The 17,162-nt window shown below is 40.7% G+C and overlaps 1 protein-coding gene across 1 annotated transcript in view; it reads right to left on the minus strand.

Annotated features, from left to right (window-relative positions):
- The window catches only part of arvcfb (ARVCF delta catenin family member b), a gene marked incomplete at its 3' end in the record, with an annotated part of 335,137 nt that overhangs the window by 95,297 nt on the left and 222,678 nt on the right, over positions 1–17,162 (minus strand). The window contains exon 6 of the mRNA XM_034236288.1: positions 10,986–11,144. Within this exon, the coding sequence (XP_034092179.1) occupies positions 10,986–11,144 (159 nt within the window). The remainder of the gene's footprint in view (positions 1–10,985; positions 11,145–17,162) is intronic.

Raw genomic sequence — 17,162 nt, forward strand, 5'->3', positions numbered from 1 at the left:
ATGTTTATGACACTGAAGTTAGTTAGGAATTATTTTCTGAACACCAATGCATAATTATAATTCCTCTAACAAAAACACTTGTGGATGTGCTGAGGGACGAACCTCCATTGTAGTGGAGGTACAGTAGATACTAACTGACACATATCCAGTTGTAAGGCCTGTGTAACCAATTGGTGTTACCTCTAATTATAAAGTGGATTAAGTCGGTACATGTGGTATAACAATAATAAGGCAAATAGTGTCAGCCAAGTCATAACTGAAAATATTGCATACACACTGTCTTGGTAGTGTCCTAGCTTGTTCTGTAACTAAGCCATCTTAAAGAGCTACATCTCCAATAGTCCTTGAATCCTTTTTATATCCAAGGGAACAACGTAGCATCACACTGTGACTGCCATCCCTGCATGTATCCATATCTCACGCTGACATCACACTATAGCTACATAACTCTGTTCCCTCTTCTTCCTCTGAGACGATGGCTGGAGAATCACACACAGCTTCCCCCTCCTTCCCTGCTCTCTCCACCCGTACAGAAACCAATTTGCTGCCCAGTGAATTCTGCTGTGGCCAATAATTGGCTATTTTCTCGACGGCTATAAATTCATCTTCAAATTAATGAGGTTTATGAAAATTAATCATCAGGGTTGCAGGTCCGATGCAATTTCATGTTGTGCCTGACGAGGTTGTCGCAGAGAGGTTCACTTGATGAGCGTAGATTGCCATTTCAATTTCTCAGGGAAAGGAAGAAAAAGACTCATTCCACATCTGATGGGTTTAATTTCCAACACCAGCTCTCTTAATTGTGATATGCTTTCTTTGTTTTCCCATCCATGATATCATTTCGATTTTAATCAGTGACAGGCATGTAACGATATCGAGGAACCACAACAACGCATTAACCTTCGCCACAGAGAAGCAAAAGCACAAACAACATATCGGTTGTTCAACATCCTCATTAACTTGGTTGAAACAAATAGAAATGTTCACTGGCCTTCTGAGCTATATCAAAAAGACTATTTCAGGATCGCCAAGCTTCATTTCCATGTTCAGAGTAATTACTAAGCAATGTACGTTTGTTTCTGATGCCACGCCGCCTTGGCTTTGCACAGTAATAAATAAAGGGCTCATTTGCGTGACGCACATTAGCCAAAGCATATGGATGACCTTGGAATAACAAGCTCCCTTTCATCTACTTGATCCACAGCGGTAAGAAAACAAACTGGTCTTCATAGCATGGATCTAATTCTAACTCTGGGCCTCAAAGGACTGGAAGTCATGTCTCGGATGAAGCAATTACAGGGTATGCAGGAATCCTGAAGTCAGACCTTTCAAGACCCTTTCCATACATTTTAAGACCTCATCGCCACTTGGAGTTTTAACCGGTTACCTTGGCGACACACTTTACCTCACATTGACTATATACAGTGTTGATTGTCCTTCCTCCTTATCTTCCAACCATTTGGACGCAGACTTGCATTTCCCCATAACGATGTTGCTTAGCAACCGGCGTAAACGGACCTTCGCGCTATCAAGCAGTGAGCGTGCGATGTCCTGTTCAGATGACGTCAAACCCAACGGGATGCCATAAATAAACTACACAGAATCACACTACACACCTACGCAATGATTACATTCAGGCAGACTGTAGAATACAACCTCTTTGGACAATTTATATACTTAGGTTTCGTGAAAGGCGCTATATAAATTGAAATTATTATTATTATTAAAACAAGCTACAAAATGTAATACCTTGGAAAATGCCGTTTAATACTTTTTAATAGCCTTAATTTTCACTAAATGGGTTTATCAACTTTTAATACTTTTTAAGACCCTGAATTACATGCGCATAATGCATTTAATTTATAAAAAAACATGTCGACTTCATTTGCATTTGATATTCCTTAAATTAAGGATAAAATTAGGGTTTATACTTTAGAAGCAAGTCTTGTTTTTCTATTGAAGCCAAAAAGAGACTTGTCATTGCAACTTTTATGTCTGTGTTAATGTAGTTTATATGAATGCATCTTGCCTACTCATATTGGATATCATCCACCAGATTCATTACGCATATCTATCTTTGGGATGGTTGGTCTGCCCTGACCATCCCTAGACTAAACCATTGGCAGATCCTTATTTATAAAGCTGTTCTTGGTGTTCTTTCACCTCATCTGCAACTGTAAATCCATCAGTAAAGAACGGGATCTCATCGGCTTCACTCTGAGGACTTGTTCTTACTACCAGTCCCAAAAGTCCACACTGAGCTGGGAAAAGGGCATTTAGTGTGACGCAGGTCACACTGTCCCGAAATTGACACCAGATGGACACACGATAAAGGAAATGTTCAAATTAGGCTCTGATTGTATCAACATCGGGCCATTCGTGAGGGCATTTTAAGCCATCGTATGACCGCCGGTGGAGTTTCTCAGGCTCCGGCAGCAACTTCGTGAGCGGCAACTTCGTGAGGCACTCGTGAGGGCATCTTGTCAAATCGTGTCATCTTCGTGTTATCATCGGTGCATTCACCCTCACTCTGATCGGGGCGAATGCCCGATGGCACCGATGATAACAAGATGCCCTCACGATGGCCTTACGAAGGGCAAAATTGTGGTTCTCAAAGTGGTGGGCGCGCACCCCCTGGGGGGCGCAGAGGCATGACAGGGGGGCGCGAGAGACCAGGAGGAAAAATGGTTATTTAAAAAAAAAAAGATTTAAAAAAAAAAAAAAAAATCATAATTTAAAAAATTATTGATTCGAAAATAATATGATGCAGTACAGTACTATTACGTCTGAGTCTCTGTGTTTAATTAAAGCTCGGCTCTGTGTGTTTGTGGAACGAACCATTTTGTGTGCGTGCGCCAGCGAGAGAGAGAGGGAGAGAGCGCACTGGTACCGGAGATCGTTGTTGTTAGCTTCTGGTGCTAGCGAGCTACGCTAACGGATATAAGGAGTTTTTTCAACAACAAAGTGGAGGAGAGTCCTCTCCTGTCAGACTGAGAGACTCAGTGAGCTAAAGGACTCTCTCAGTGTTATCTCAGTGGGTCTCAAACGTTTTGGTCACCATTTATGTAAACAATTATTTCCGAGGCACACGTTTATATGATCGTTATACAAAAATAAGAGAATAAATTAAAAACAGGTATGAAATACTATATGACAGTAAAAAAAGAATAAAGTTTAAAAGGGTGATTTGTAAAAATATCCATAAAGAAAAAGTAAATCGGTTTACAGTTCAGTTTCAAATGGGTGTTGAGAGATATATCTATAGATCTCTTCATGTTGCTCTCAAAGTGCACCAGATTGATGCATTTAACTTCAATATTTAAAAATATATCTTCCCGGGGGAGCTTGACTCCGGACCCCCCTATGTGAGGTCCACACACCACCTGTAAAAATAGCACTTTACCCCTGCTTACACCTATATGCCGTGAGCATTATTCATTGTAACAGTTGCGGGAACACTGTGTGTATGCGTGGGGAGTGTTGCAGTAGAAAATTCCACTGTAGCGCCCGGTACATTAATGGGAAACCCTAAATGTTTGAGCACCCTATGAAACGTCAAGCTACCCCACAGCACCCCCAAAATAAATCTCTGGCGCCGCCACTGAGCCTGACTATTTGTGTTGGGGGGGCCCGACTTTTTTTTTTCTCCAAAGGGGGGGCCTGACAGAAAAAGTTTGAGAACCACTGCACTAATTCAACACGAAAATGAACCTTCGCAAGGTCCTTCGGCTATTTTTTGGCATGCCAAAGATTTTGCCACCGCTCACGAAGTTGCTGCCGGAGCATGAGAAACTCCACCGGCGGTTATACGATGGCTTAAGATGCCCTCACGAATGGCCCGATGTTGCTACGATCACAGCCGAATTTGAACATTTCCTTTATCGTGTGTCCATCGGGTTGTTTTATTGCACAACAAAATCATGTAAACATATTATGTAAATAACCCAATTTGTGTTCTGTGAAACTGAAAAGGATATAATATATTATTTTGAAGGCGAGTTGACAGGAAGTTGTTGTTGCTATGGAAACAACATTACGGAGAAAACTTAATATCTAAGACGGATAAAGTAAAGAACAAAGTCTGAAGATATCAGTACAGTATCATAGTACTGTAACATAATTGTTTGTGTTACTTTCGTTGCAGTTGTATGTCTTAAATGTAATGTAATGTTGCCTTCGTGTGTGGTTCGGGGCCATCTTCGTGCGAAATTCACAATTCCATATTCGTGTGTCCATCGGGTGTCAACTTCGGGACAGTGTGACAGGGGCTTTAAGCTGCTCCACTTGCTTTGAACCAGCTGCAATATAAGCTGAAACTGGTCTCTTGATAATTTCAAAGCGCTTCTTTATGACCGAGAAGCAACTCTGTTTGTCTGTAGAGGATTTGTTGAGGACGTTTCTGATTGTGGCTATGATATGTTCTCTGATCTGGTTTTTCATGTGTTGACTGTAACTATGCTGCTGCCTGTCTTGGCCAGGATTGTTTTTAATCTGAATGAAGCTTGAGTAAAGTACACATAGAAAACACCCTGAGATATACACAGGAGCTCCACAAGGGCACCGAGGCCTCATAATGTAAGAATGTTTTTTTTTTATATCTGGTAATTTGATCAACTCTTATTCTCCTTCATATTTTATCCACGTTTGAACCAAAAGAAGAGCATGGTTAGGTATACAGCTTCCCAGCCTTGACATGCCCAGATGTTTTCTACCAACACAGCTTTTTAGGCGATTTGCAAGGGCAGCGAAGGCATCACACAGTTTTCAAACACTCTTTGATGAAGGCTCAAGTTCACGAGGCGTTAAACTGGGGAAAGCAAGGGAGGCGAGGGACCAACGGGATGTATAAAATATGCTGAAGAAGGGGTAAACAGGGCTAAAAGAGAATTGCTCAAATGGTAGAGTGAGAGGATGTGAACATATACTCTAAATGTGTATGCATGAAGACGCTGTACTGAATTCTTTTTTGAGACAACCACTGATACACACTTTTTACCAAACTATTAAAAATGGAGGGAAAGGCAGAAGGCGTCAAATTGTCCACTTTACAGCTCCTAAAGAGTCTGCGGCATGCACTTTATTGAGAGCTTAAATGGACACGGTGGGGAGAAAATGAGGTAGTCATTTAGATTTCTATAAGCAACCTGTGATAGTGTGGCCTGTGATTTATTTCAGCCTCATCTGAAGAGCATCTGCGCAAGTAACGTTCTCCACACTGCTGGAAAGTAGAAGTGGAAAAATGTAGGGCTCTTTAAAACATGATGTCAGAGCAGGGGTGTCCAAACTACGGCCAGGGTGCCAAATGCGGCCCGCAGTGCATTTTGAATCGGCCCTCAGCTAATCCAAAAAGTATAATGCAGTGTGGGACTCAAATGAAACTTGTGCTTGTCTTGTAGGCTACTTCGTAAATATAGATGAAAACAGATATTACACAGTAGTACACAGCAGGGAGGCTGTGGCTCAGTGGATAGCGCGCTGAACATCGAATCAGGGGGTAGCAAGTTCGAGTCCCACTGCAGTCAGCATGTCGTTGTGTCCCTGGGCAAGACACTTCACCCCAAATTGCTCCTGTGGGGATTGCCCACAGTATTGAATGTATGTAATGTAATGTAATATTCATGTGTTAATAAGCCCAATGTTTCAAAATAAAAAAGCTTCTTATCAACTTAGATTTGTTGGAAATATCAATTTAAAACACATCTAAGTTGATGAGAAAAAGGCCCAATAACTTATTTGTATAACAAGCGTGAAATCTACCCTTCATATTTCCTCTTATAAGTAATCTGAAGCGTCTGTTTTAAGGAATGAGCTGCTAACAAAATAAAGGAAACCCTCTGGAGAGCTGTGATGTAGGCTGTTTTCTTAAAGCATATTCAAGTAACAAGTATAATTTACCTACATTTGATTGATTTTGCTAACTTATAACTTATGAGGCAGTATACCTCTAGTGAGTGGCCCAGCCCTTTGTATATTTTTCTGTATGTGGCCCTTGGTGAAAAACATTTGGACACCCCTGTGTTAGAGGAACAGGGAGGAGGCAGGCGGGTGAGGGGGGAACACAGCAAACATCACGCAGGGCGAGGCGTCCATTACTGGCTCTGTCTCCGTTGGGGTGGGGGTGGAGTTGGAGACCGGGGTGGGGGTCCGGTTGCCAGGTCTGGACTCCACTGACAAGCTGTCAGTCACCAGGACTGGGTGGTAGGTGCGGCGGGTGATGGTTTTGACCACTTTGGTCACCTAGATTTAAAGGAACGGGTGGGTAGAGCTCTCAGTAAACTGCATTAGATTTCATTTTGCACACACGTACTTCCAACCTGTTGCTTTAATGAACATGGTTTGAGAATAACTTGTACAATCCTGGGCTGCATACAGTGGTGAAAAGTAACTAAGTACATTTATTCAAGAACTGAACTGTGCAAATTTGAGGTAGTATTTTCATTTGATAGTACTTTATACTTCTACATTTTGGAAGCCAAGTATGTATTATTTGCTCCACTACATATATTTTACAGATGTATTTTAACTTTTCGGTAATAACAATCCAACATTAATTTAAGTATCTAAAACAATTAATGGGTTAACAGAAAAGAAAATGGCAGCAATTGTGTTAAGAAGTTTTATGTTCAAAAATATTTCACAGTTCCAGCTTCTTAAATGTGAAAATTGGCTGATTTTGTTATAAAATATGTTTTTACATAGTTTTTCCTACAATGACTACTTTTACTCCAAATACTTTAGTACATTTTCCTAATCATACTTCAATACTTTACTTAAGTACCATTCTCGATGCAGTACATTCACTTGAAATGTTGTATTCTCCCAGTGTGGTATTAGTACTTTCACTAAGTAAAGAATTAAAATATGTTTTCCAGCATTTGCTACATAGCAATCATCTGAGAGAGTTTTCTTCCTGCACTCCTGTGGATATTTTAAAGACTGCTTATTGAAGCCGAGAGAGTCAGTTCTCTGAGTAGAAAAAGGTGTCTGTTCTTCGGTCTGTTCCATTCAACAGTAGCACCTCAACAGCTGTACCTTTTAAACAAACCTCTACCTATTCAAAGTCGGCTCCCCGGCGTGTGCATGGTAGTGAAAGTGCTTTATTTGTTTGTGTGGTCTGCCTCGACTCCCATTAGCTCATATCCAGAGGGAAGGGAGAGGAATGTATCTTTCACTGGTCCAACTGAGCTCTTCCTTCAACATGAGCGGTGTTGCATTCAGAGCGGCTGCCATCAGGGAGAAAGGGCTGGATGATGGCCAAGGGAAAGCATGGCAGGCTGGGACAGAAGGACGGACGTGGATCTAAATTAGCTCGTACATTCATTCAGGGTCCAGGGCCAATTCACTATGAGTTGAATTGATTGAAAACAACAACAGCCAGCAGTTAATCTGCAATTGAAAGGCTGTTCATAGTAGGGATGGGAACGATTAATCGAATATTCAAAATTATTCAGGTATTCCAATATGAGTTATGAATATTTTTTATTGTAATTTTTAATTTTTTGGGAGGGGTGCCTAAGTTGATTACATATTATCAAATGGAATAATTCAATGTATACGACAGTGCCATAGATAAATGTGTTAGGTCTAAAGGTGTGTTTTGCTCCGCTCACCGGCCCCTCACAGCGGGCAGAGCTGCAGCTGATCTCTCTCTCTCGTCCGGTTATACTTCACTCGCGTTTATGTCCAAATCCATCAGAAAACCAAGTTATGTTTTAAGCATGAAAGCTGTAGGCCTATAGCTGTCAACTGTGATCACCAGTTCAATACATTTGACAAATTCGACTTGGTTTCTATAGTTATTTGAAAGTCTATTTTTTTTAATTGTATTTAATTAAATAAAAAATGTTGTTAATCTTTTATTTGTAAATGTCGGTTAATCGGTTAACCGTTTGTTTGGGGGTCGAATATTCGAATATACATTTGCTTTCAAATTCCCATCCCTAGTTCATAGTTGTTTTCCAATTGCAAATGAAAAGATTCCTGCAATCATTGAATTTGTGTGCAGAAACTGAATCTGACCCCCTGCGCAAACACACTCCCTTTGCTCTCATATTCAACAACTCTGTCTGTTCCTTTCTCAGTACTCCAACTAGTAATGTTGCCGATACTAAATCAGAGTAGAAAAACTTTTTTTGCCTGCAAATCAGGAAGATGGGTTCTGTGTTTCATCTTGCAGCAGTGAGATGGGGCATAACCATCAAGGGAAAGGAGTGTGTTAGCATTAGACAGTATGGCAAGACTTTGGTTCAAAAGAACAGATAAGCACATAAATAAAACTGAGTTGCTGTGAGATGAGTGGAGAGATAGAAACGGAGAGAGGGTGGAAAACTACACATGAAAGTAAGTCAGAGAGATGGGGACAAAAAAAGTGAGGAAGACAAGGAGAGGGTTACTTTGGGTAAACTCTCGGCTCCTTCTGGATCTATTTGCCGTCACATTTATACGCCGGCTGCTAGAAGTTCACCCTGAGCATTAATCTGCTTTTCTCCTCAAAGTGACTTCCAGAGATTCTCCTCCCGGCCCTTTAAAGGCACGTCCTTCCTCTTTCCTTCCTCAGCAGTAAAGCTCCTTGATTAGTGTGTTGTCTGACTGCCGAGTGCTTTATCCCTAAGAAGGTCTACCGTATGTATGAGTGTGTGTGGCCAACCCACTTCACAGTAAACAGGCTGGAGGGCAATGGGCCCTCCCTGATGAGGGATTAGTCCAGGCTTTTTAATTACAGTTTCACAGTCCCTAGAGTATGAGCCCCACACACAGTGCTCTCCGACTCACTGGAAGCATACAGCATTAACGGTGCAGACGTTTACATCCAAATCAGGAGCAAAATGCTGCGTATCTTTGAGGATTTGACGCAAAACTTGGAAGCAAAAAAGGAAGCCCCATCTCATTCATGTCTTTCAAATGAAAATCTGTCTTGGATTCTGGTGGGAATCCTTCCCCGTGCATATAGAGGGAAGAATTCAGACTTAGAAGTGAAATGCATACTTCCAAAACACGCTGTAAACACCTGAAATTGTTCAAAATCCCAACCTGACACCAAGAAGAAGACATTGTGGTTGCAGCAATTGCAGATAACTGATGCCACTTAAATTATTTGGGGTCTTCAAAGTGGTGGAAAATTACTTGGAGAGGCAAATGTTCGAGAAAATTGGTAGTTAATACAATTCGAAAATAAAGACCAAGCTGTCACGAGGCTACAGCTGGCAAAAACATCATTCTGAGACTTAGTTATAGTGAATAAGTGGATTTAATTGAAAGATTACAGTTACCTACTAAAGACCTTTAGATTTCTGATTATTCTGTATGGGGACATTTAGTTATTAGTTCTGAGAAGTGGTATTTTGTACCTAGTTGAATGTCAATGAGGGATGTTGGAAGACAGAATTCAGAAGAGAGAAATAAAAAAAGAGAGAAATAGAGGGCCATGCAAAAGAAATATTAAAAACAGAATAGAGAATGGCTCTCGTCCCGCAAGGTAAAAGCAACAAGCGGTGTTGTTGTAGAGAGTAGACTGGAGCATTATTTGGCTGGGGGTGAAGCAGACTGTGGTGCACACTGCTGCACATTAAAATGGTGGCGTTGGTGGGAAAAAGCTATACTGGTATGAAAGTCTACTCACCTTCACGTTAGAGGAGACATCCTTATAGAAAAACAACAAAACACAGTAGAGGACGAAATCAACAAAAGAGCTTTTAAGAAGCAAAGAAACACCAGAGGAGCGGGGTCATAAACACAATAATCAAATCAATGAAGCCGTGAGAGGGAGATGAGACCACCTTGGGCTGGAGGATTATGGGATTCGGAGTTCTTGAGGAAGTCTGGGAGAGGAGGTACGGTACCGTGTTGTTTGGAGGCGCTAATCCATAACCATAATTTGAAGCAATATTGAAATGGATCAAAGGGGATTTGGAAGGTTTTGTATCTACGAGCTCAATGGGATCTGTTTGCCACAACAAAGCCACCGCTCCGAGGAGTCCTGCTCAGGTGTGATAGTGGGAAGCAGACAGGAGATTATATTAGATTAATCACTTTTATAGCTAATTTTTTTTATTCTAATGCTAAGTAGCACTACAAAACAGCTTTTTGAACAGCATCTAAAACACTCAAAGTTGGACAAAATAAGTGTATTGCTGAACGATGACTCAACTTATTAAACCATCAGAAAAGGATGCTTTTCCCTGGTTTAAACCGCAGCCAAAAATATGTTTGTAATATGATGGAAACCCCACATAATATATTTATCAAGCGATGGATATCTTCCTTCTATGACGTATTAATTTCAGCGCTGTCAATCGCTTCTGTTAACGAGCTAAAGGAGAAACACTAGAGGTTATTAAAAGAATATATCATTCAAGTAAATATAATTGTACATATGCACACCTTGATGTACTGGTAGATGATTAGGAGAGGACTCAATGGCAATTCAGTTTAAAAATATGACATTTTTCTTATTTTTTCTCTTGCTTTTAGTTTTATCGTTTAAATTCTGCAACTAAATAACAATAGAAAGTTGGTCGGAAAACGAAACTTGGTCAATAAATACCTTTTTCTATCACTTTTCAGAATCAGAATCAGAAACAGGTTTATTACCAGGTAGGTTTACATGTACGAGGAATTTGACTTGATGTTATGGTGCATACATAAAAAATAACATAGAAAAATATTAAATTTAATATAAAATATAGCAGTATTTATATAGAAATAGAATGGAATAAAATGTGGCAGTAATAAAAACAAAGAAAACAGATATTGTGTACATTGTGTGCGTCCATATTTTATTCCTCTATTTCATTCCATTGCAATGTAAATACTGCTATATTTGACTATATATTTTTAATTATTTTAAATATTTTTCTAGTTCTCCTGTGTCTTTAATTCTTGTTTCTATGCACCACGACACCAAGTCAAATTCCTTGTACGTGTAAACCTACCTGGCATTAAACCTGATTCTGATCACTTAGTCTATGACGTGGCTTCCATCTTACCTTTGTTTCTGTGCGCCGTGTAGTGCCGTCATCGGAGGTGACCACGGAGACGTGGGAGGTGGGGGTGCCGGGGTCCTCCTCGATGGTGACCGTCTCCTCCACCACCTCCTGGGGCTCCTGCATCATCGCTAGGGATGTGGCGTTGCTGGGGCTCTGCTCCTGAACACACCGGGAGGAAAGAGATGGAGTTGAGCATTCAGGAGGTGTGAATCGATTGAGTTGTTAAAGGTCACCTATTATGCAAAATCCTCTTCTTCATGTCTCTTCTACATCAACATGTGTCCCCTCTTCTTCATGTCTCTTCTACATCAACATGTGTCCCCTCTTCTTCATGTCTCTTCTACATCAACATGTGTCCCCTCTTCTTCATGTCTCTTCTACATCAACATGTGTCCCCTCTTCTTCATGTCTCTTCTACATCAACATGTGTCCCCTCTTCTTCGTGTCTCTTCTACATCAACATGTGTCCCCTCTTCTTCATGTCTCTTCTACATCAACATGTGTCCCCTCTTCTTCATGTCTCTTCTACATCAACATGTGTCCCCTCTTCTTCGTGTCTCTTCTACATCAACATGTGTCCCCTCTTCTTCATGTCTCTTCTACATCAACATGTGTCCCCTCTTCTTCATGTCTCTTCTACATCAACACGTGTCCCTCTTCTTCATGTCTCCTCTACATCAACATGTGTCCCCTCTTCTTCATGTCTCTTCTACATCAACATGTGTCCCCTCTTCTTCATGTCTCTTCTACATCAACATGTGTCCCCTCTTCTTCATGTCTCTTCTACATCAACATGTGTCCCCTCTTCTTCATGTCTCTTCTACATCAACATGTGTCCCCTCTTCTTCATGTCTCTTCTACATCAACATGTGTCCCCTCTTCTTCATGTCTCTTCTACATCAACATGTGTCCCCTCTTCTTCATGTCTCTTCTACATCAACATGTGTCCCCTCTTCTTCATGTCTCTTCTACATCAACATGTGTCCCCTCTTCTTCATGTCTCTTCTACATCAACATGTGTCCCCTCTTCTTCATGTCTCTTCTACATCAACATGTGTCCCCTCTTCTTCATGTCTCTTCTACATCAACATGTGTCCCCTCTTCTTCATGTCTCTTCTACATCAACATGTGTCCCACTCTTCTTCATGTCTCTTCTACATCAACATGTGTCCCCTCTTCTTATGCTCTTCTAATCAACATGTGTCCCCTCTTCTTCATGTCTCTTCTACATCACATGTGTCCCCTCTTCTTCATGTCTCTTCTATCATCAACATGTGTCCCCTCTTCTTCATGTCTCTTCTACATCAACATGTTGTCCCCTCTTCTTCATGCTCTTCTAACATCAACATGTGTCCCCTCTTCTTCATGTCTCTTCTACATCAACATGTGTCCACTCTTCTTCATGTCTCTTCTAATCAATGTGTCCCCTCTTCTTCATGTCTCTTCTACATCAAAATGTGTCCCCTCTTCTTCATGTCTCTTCTACATCAAACATGTGTCCCCTCTTATTCATGTCTCTTTCTACATCAACATGTGTCCCCTCTTCTTCATGTCTCTTCTTACATCAACATGTGTCCCCTCTTCTTCATGTCTCTTCTACATCAACATGTGTCCCCCTCTTCTTCATGTCTCTTCTACATCAACATGTGTCCCCTCTTCTTCATTCTCTTATACTATCTAACCCTTGTTCCCCTCTTCTTCATGTCTCTACATCCAACATGTGTCCCCTCTTCTTCATGTCTCTTCTACATCAACATGTTGTCCCCTCTTCTTACATCAACATGTGTCCCCTCTTCTTCATGTCTCTTCTACATCAACATGTGTCCCCTCTTCTTCATGTCTTCTACATCAACATGTGTCCCCTCTTCTTCATGTCTCTTCTACATCAACATGTGTCCCCTCTTCTTCATGTCTCTTCTACATCAACATGTGTCCCCTCTTCTCCATGTCTCCTCTACATCAACATGTGTCCCCTCTTCTTCATGTCTCTTCTACATCAACATGTGTCCCCTCTTCTTCGTGTCTCTTCTACATCAACATGTGTCCCCTCTTCTTCATGTCTCTTCTACATCAACATGTGTCCCCTCTTCTTCATGTCTCTTCTACATCAACATGTGTCCCCTCTGTGTAAAGAGACTCTGAAAGTTTCAGGAACAAAGATTCTCTCTCTTTTTGATCCATTTCTATAAAAACCTGTCTGAAAATGAGCTGATCAGATTTGGACCACTTTATGATGTCATAACAATGTTTTGTCTTGTGTAACCATTAGCCAATCAGCAACCAAGGTAACCCCCCCCCCCACCTTATCACCTGAATCTCCTCCTAGAGCACTATTGAGTTTTTTGTAACCAAATCTCTCTCAGAGGGGCGTGGGGAGGGGCTCCTTATTTTCATCTAAAGTAACAGACAGAGAATCAGCACTTTTGGAAACAGGGCTGAAACAGAGGGGATTATGGGTAATGCTGCAATGATCTGTTTGGTGTTTCAGCCAATCGGAGACAGGTTCTGTATATATCTGAGAACTATGATATATTGATGAAAAACAGTATATTAGGGGACCTTTAAGACAGCGGAGGAAACAGCACAGCATCCAGGTAATCTCCCATTAGATATAATTGAGACACTGCAGCAACAAATTATATTCGTATCCAGCAAAGGAAAAAAGAACATAAATAAGAACTGCCAATGAAGGGTATTATATATAACACCACCCACAATTTGTGAAAGGACACTTGAGCATCAACGAGAAGCATGTAAAGTGTGAAACACAGCACATGAATATGAATGTGTAGAAAAGACCAGCACTAGAATAAACTGAGACAAGGAGATGAATGAAAAGTGTTTATGATACAAGTATAATGATTTCAAACAATACAAGCGATTTGGAAAACGATGAATCACTACTAATACATTATGTATGGGTTACTTTTCCAAATATATTCAGTCCATCCTAGTTTGTAATGTCCAAAAAGAAGATGGAAGATAACCCTTTATTATTCTCTATAATTCAGTTTTTCAAATAAACTTCTGAACACATGCATAGACACTTTTTATGGAGAGGTGCCAGAGCAAAGAGACTGCCCGGTTTTCTGGTGACATGGAGCGGTTGGGGGTTCAGTGCCTTGCTCAAGGGCAGTTCAGCAGGTCTCTTCGGTCCATCTGGATTCGAACCAGCAACCCTACAGATTGAGCTACTGCAAGGGCTGCTCAATTAATCATATTTTAATCGCAATTACGATTTTGGCTAGCAACGATTATGAAAACAACGTAATCGAAATAAAACTATTCTTTTTTTTAATAATTGTTTTGTATTGGTTTTTCATTTGAATTATACTTAAAGTTCAGGGTAACTGTTAAAAACATACTGTTCAAACTTTTTTTTTAATAAATGGATGTTTTCAAAGTAAATGGATAATCGTTTTTAATAATCGTGATATCAATTATTGACCCAAATAATCGAGATTATGATTTTTTGCCATAATCGAGCAGCCCTAGCTACTGCCACCCCAAATACTGCCCATCTGCCCTGACATTGTACCACAATACCGTGTCCCGGTTTTGAACCAGGGTTGCTGCAACCACAACGCAGAGTACTAACCACTATATGATGAGGGTGAGCTACGATGAGCTGACTTATTTGTAAAATAATAGTATTTCTAATCCAGACATTGTAGGAGCTAATAAGACGACCATCATAACTGATAATAACATAGAAGCAATACACGTAAAAAGTTAAAAACAACATTTTACATTTTCAGTGCTACTGTTTTTATACGTATAAATACAATATCTGCACATGGCAAATACGGTATTCATTCTGCTATGATTAAGCTTTTAATGTTATGGAAAGCTTCTTTTTTTGGCAGATACACTATGGTACTAACCCGTCCAACACCCTGGTTTCCACACCCTTACCTCACTTATCAAAAAGAAAAGGTTCCAGTAGGGCTGCTCAATTATTAGTATTTTAATCGCAATTATGATTATGGCTTGCAACGATTACGAAAACAACGTAATCGAAATAAAACGAGTATTATTTTATTATTATTATTACTTTTTTTAAAGTTCAGGGTAATCAACTGTTAAAAACATACTGTTCAAATGTTCTTCTCCAATAAATGGATGTTTTCAAAGTCAATGAATAATCCCATTTAATAATCGCAATTACAATTATTGACCCAAATAATCGAGATTATGATTTTTGCCATAATCGAGCAGCCCTACTTCCAGAGAAAAAAGCTTTAAAAAGCCCTGGAAATAAAACCTCTGTAAGGACATTGCGTATATGTGTAGTTTGTTTCTTGTCCTGAAAATCCATGATTTACACCCTGATATGATATCCAAACACTGCCATGCAGGGTAGCTACATGTAGCAGCTCCTCGCCCTTTTGAGACTTTAAATTGAGTTAAAGCTTCTTTCAATGCGAGCATAAGCCTGGAGCACTGTTTTTGATTCATATTTCATCGGGCGGCCATGGATTTAAAGAAAAAGTGTCCATGGGCTCAGGATGAAAGTGAGTCCCTCGTATCCCACCTGACTGTGTGAAGGAGTGAGAAAAATGTGCTTCCTGCTGCACTTCCTGCTGATGGAAAGCGATATAAAGTCAGAGGTGCAACGCCCTGCACATGACAACATCACCGCCCTCGTGATGGAGAGGGGGAGGAAGGTATTTGAGGCAATCATTGATAACCAAAACAGCAGCGAGCCAAGAGAGCGAGGGGAAATAAAAATAATAGAGAGGTTGGAGAGGGAAAGGAGTAAGACGGTGAAGTGGAAAGTTTTCTTTTAAAGGTTAGAGAGGAAGTAGGAGGTTGTGTATTTATAACCCAAATAGATGCAACTGACCTCAAGGACTTTTTTACAGGAGGACTGAAAGGCCATTTTTACTGTCCCTGTTCCTTTAGCTACGTGAGGGGAATGCCATTTAATTAATAATGTGACAAAAAGAAGGGGCGTGGTGGCGAAGTCCATAGGGACTTGGATTGGCAACTGGAAGGTCACCAGTTCAAGTCCCGGCTACCACGGTGCCCCTGAGCAAGGCACCGTTCCCTACACAGCTCCCTGGGTGCCGTTCATAATGGCAGCCCACTGCTCCTAACACTAGGATGGGTCAAATGCAGAGAAACCGTTTTGTTACATAGTACCTGTACTGTGTAATGACAATAAAAGTACAAACAAATAAATACCAAGCAATATATATAATAAATGCAGTGTTTGCTAACAAGTTGACCCTCTTTAATCTAAATCTAATGATAAAAGCTAAAAGCTATGAAAAACAAAACACAATATCCCCTCCTTTTAATATCTTAAAGGGGACCTATCATACAAAATGCACTCTTGTATACATGAATATGTGTCCCCGGTGTGTCAGGGAACTCACCAAGTGTCACCAAGTGTCCCTCTCTCTTTTCCTCTATACCCAAATCTCTAAAAAAAGTGGCTGTAACGGATCTGATACAGACTGATCCAAATTTGAATTATTTTCTACATCACAAAAGGAATGCTCCGCTTAGTGGTCAATTCTCCACCTATCAGGGGAATGAGAGGTTGGGCCACCGCCGGCCATTGCCGCTCGAAAGCACTGGAGACGCTGTAGTACATATGCCAGGCCTGTAAGTGGCGCTGTAGTCTGCCACAAAAGCAGCGAAGAAGACTTCCCGCGCATGGTTGCCATGGTTGCCCTTCTGTTTATTCTCCGCTGTGGCTCTTTTTCTCCCTCCCCGAGGCAAGCGTTTGCTCCTCCTGCTTTAAAACAAATGAATAAGGACTGTATATAATCGTATGTAAGGGATAATGTGCAGCAACGCGGTCATTATGGGGAAAAGAACACCGACAGGCTGATCAGGAGCCCGACGCTTATGCAATGTGCACATTATCCCGCTTATTACATGGCCACATTCTCGACAAAGTAACGACATGACTCCCAATATTAATTGAAATGCTTTTATGGATTTAGAAAATGATTTTATTGATTTACACCTTGGAAAGTATCTAGATATCCCTGCCCTAATGCCAAAGTAACTGGCAACTGATTATGTGTCGCCGTTTGATGTCTATGTCTTGACCGCTGCGTAAAAAGGAGGGTTTCTGCCCCATTACTTCTCTTCTTACTTTTATAAGAATAAAACACGGACGACGGAGATCTCTTTTTCTCCCCCTCTTCTGACAGCCCAGCA

This window comes from Gymnodraco acuticeps, unplaced genomic scaffold, assembly GCF_902827175.1.
Source record: "Gymnodraco acuticeps unplaced genomic scaffold, fGymAcu1.1, whole genome shotgun sequence".
Classification (NCBI taxonomy): domain Eukaryota; kingdom Metazoa; phylum Chordata; class Actinopteri; order Perciformes; family Bathydraconidae; genus Gymnodraco; species Gymnodraco acuticeps.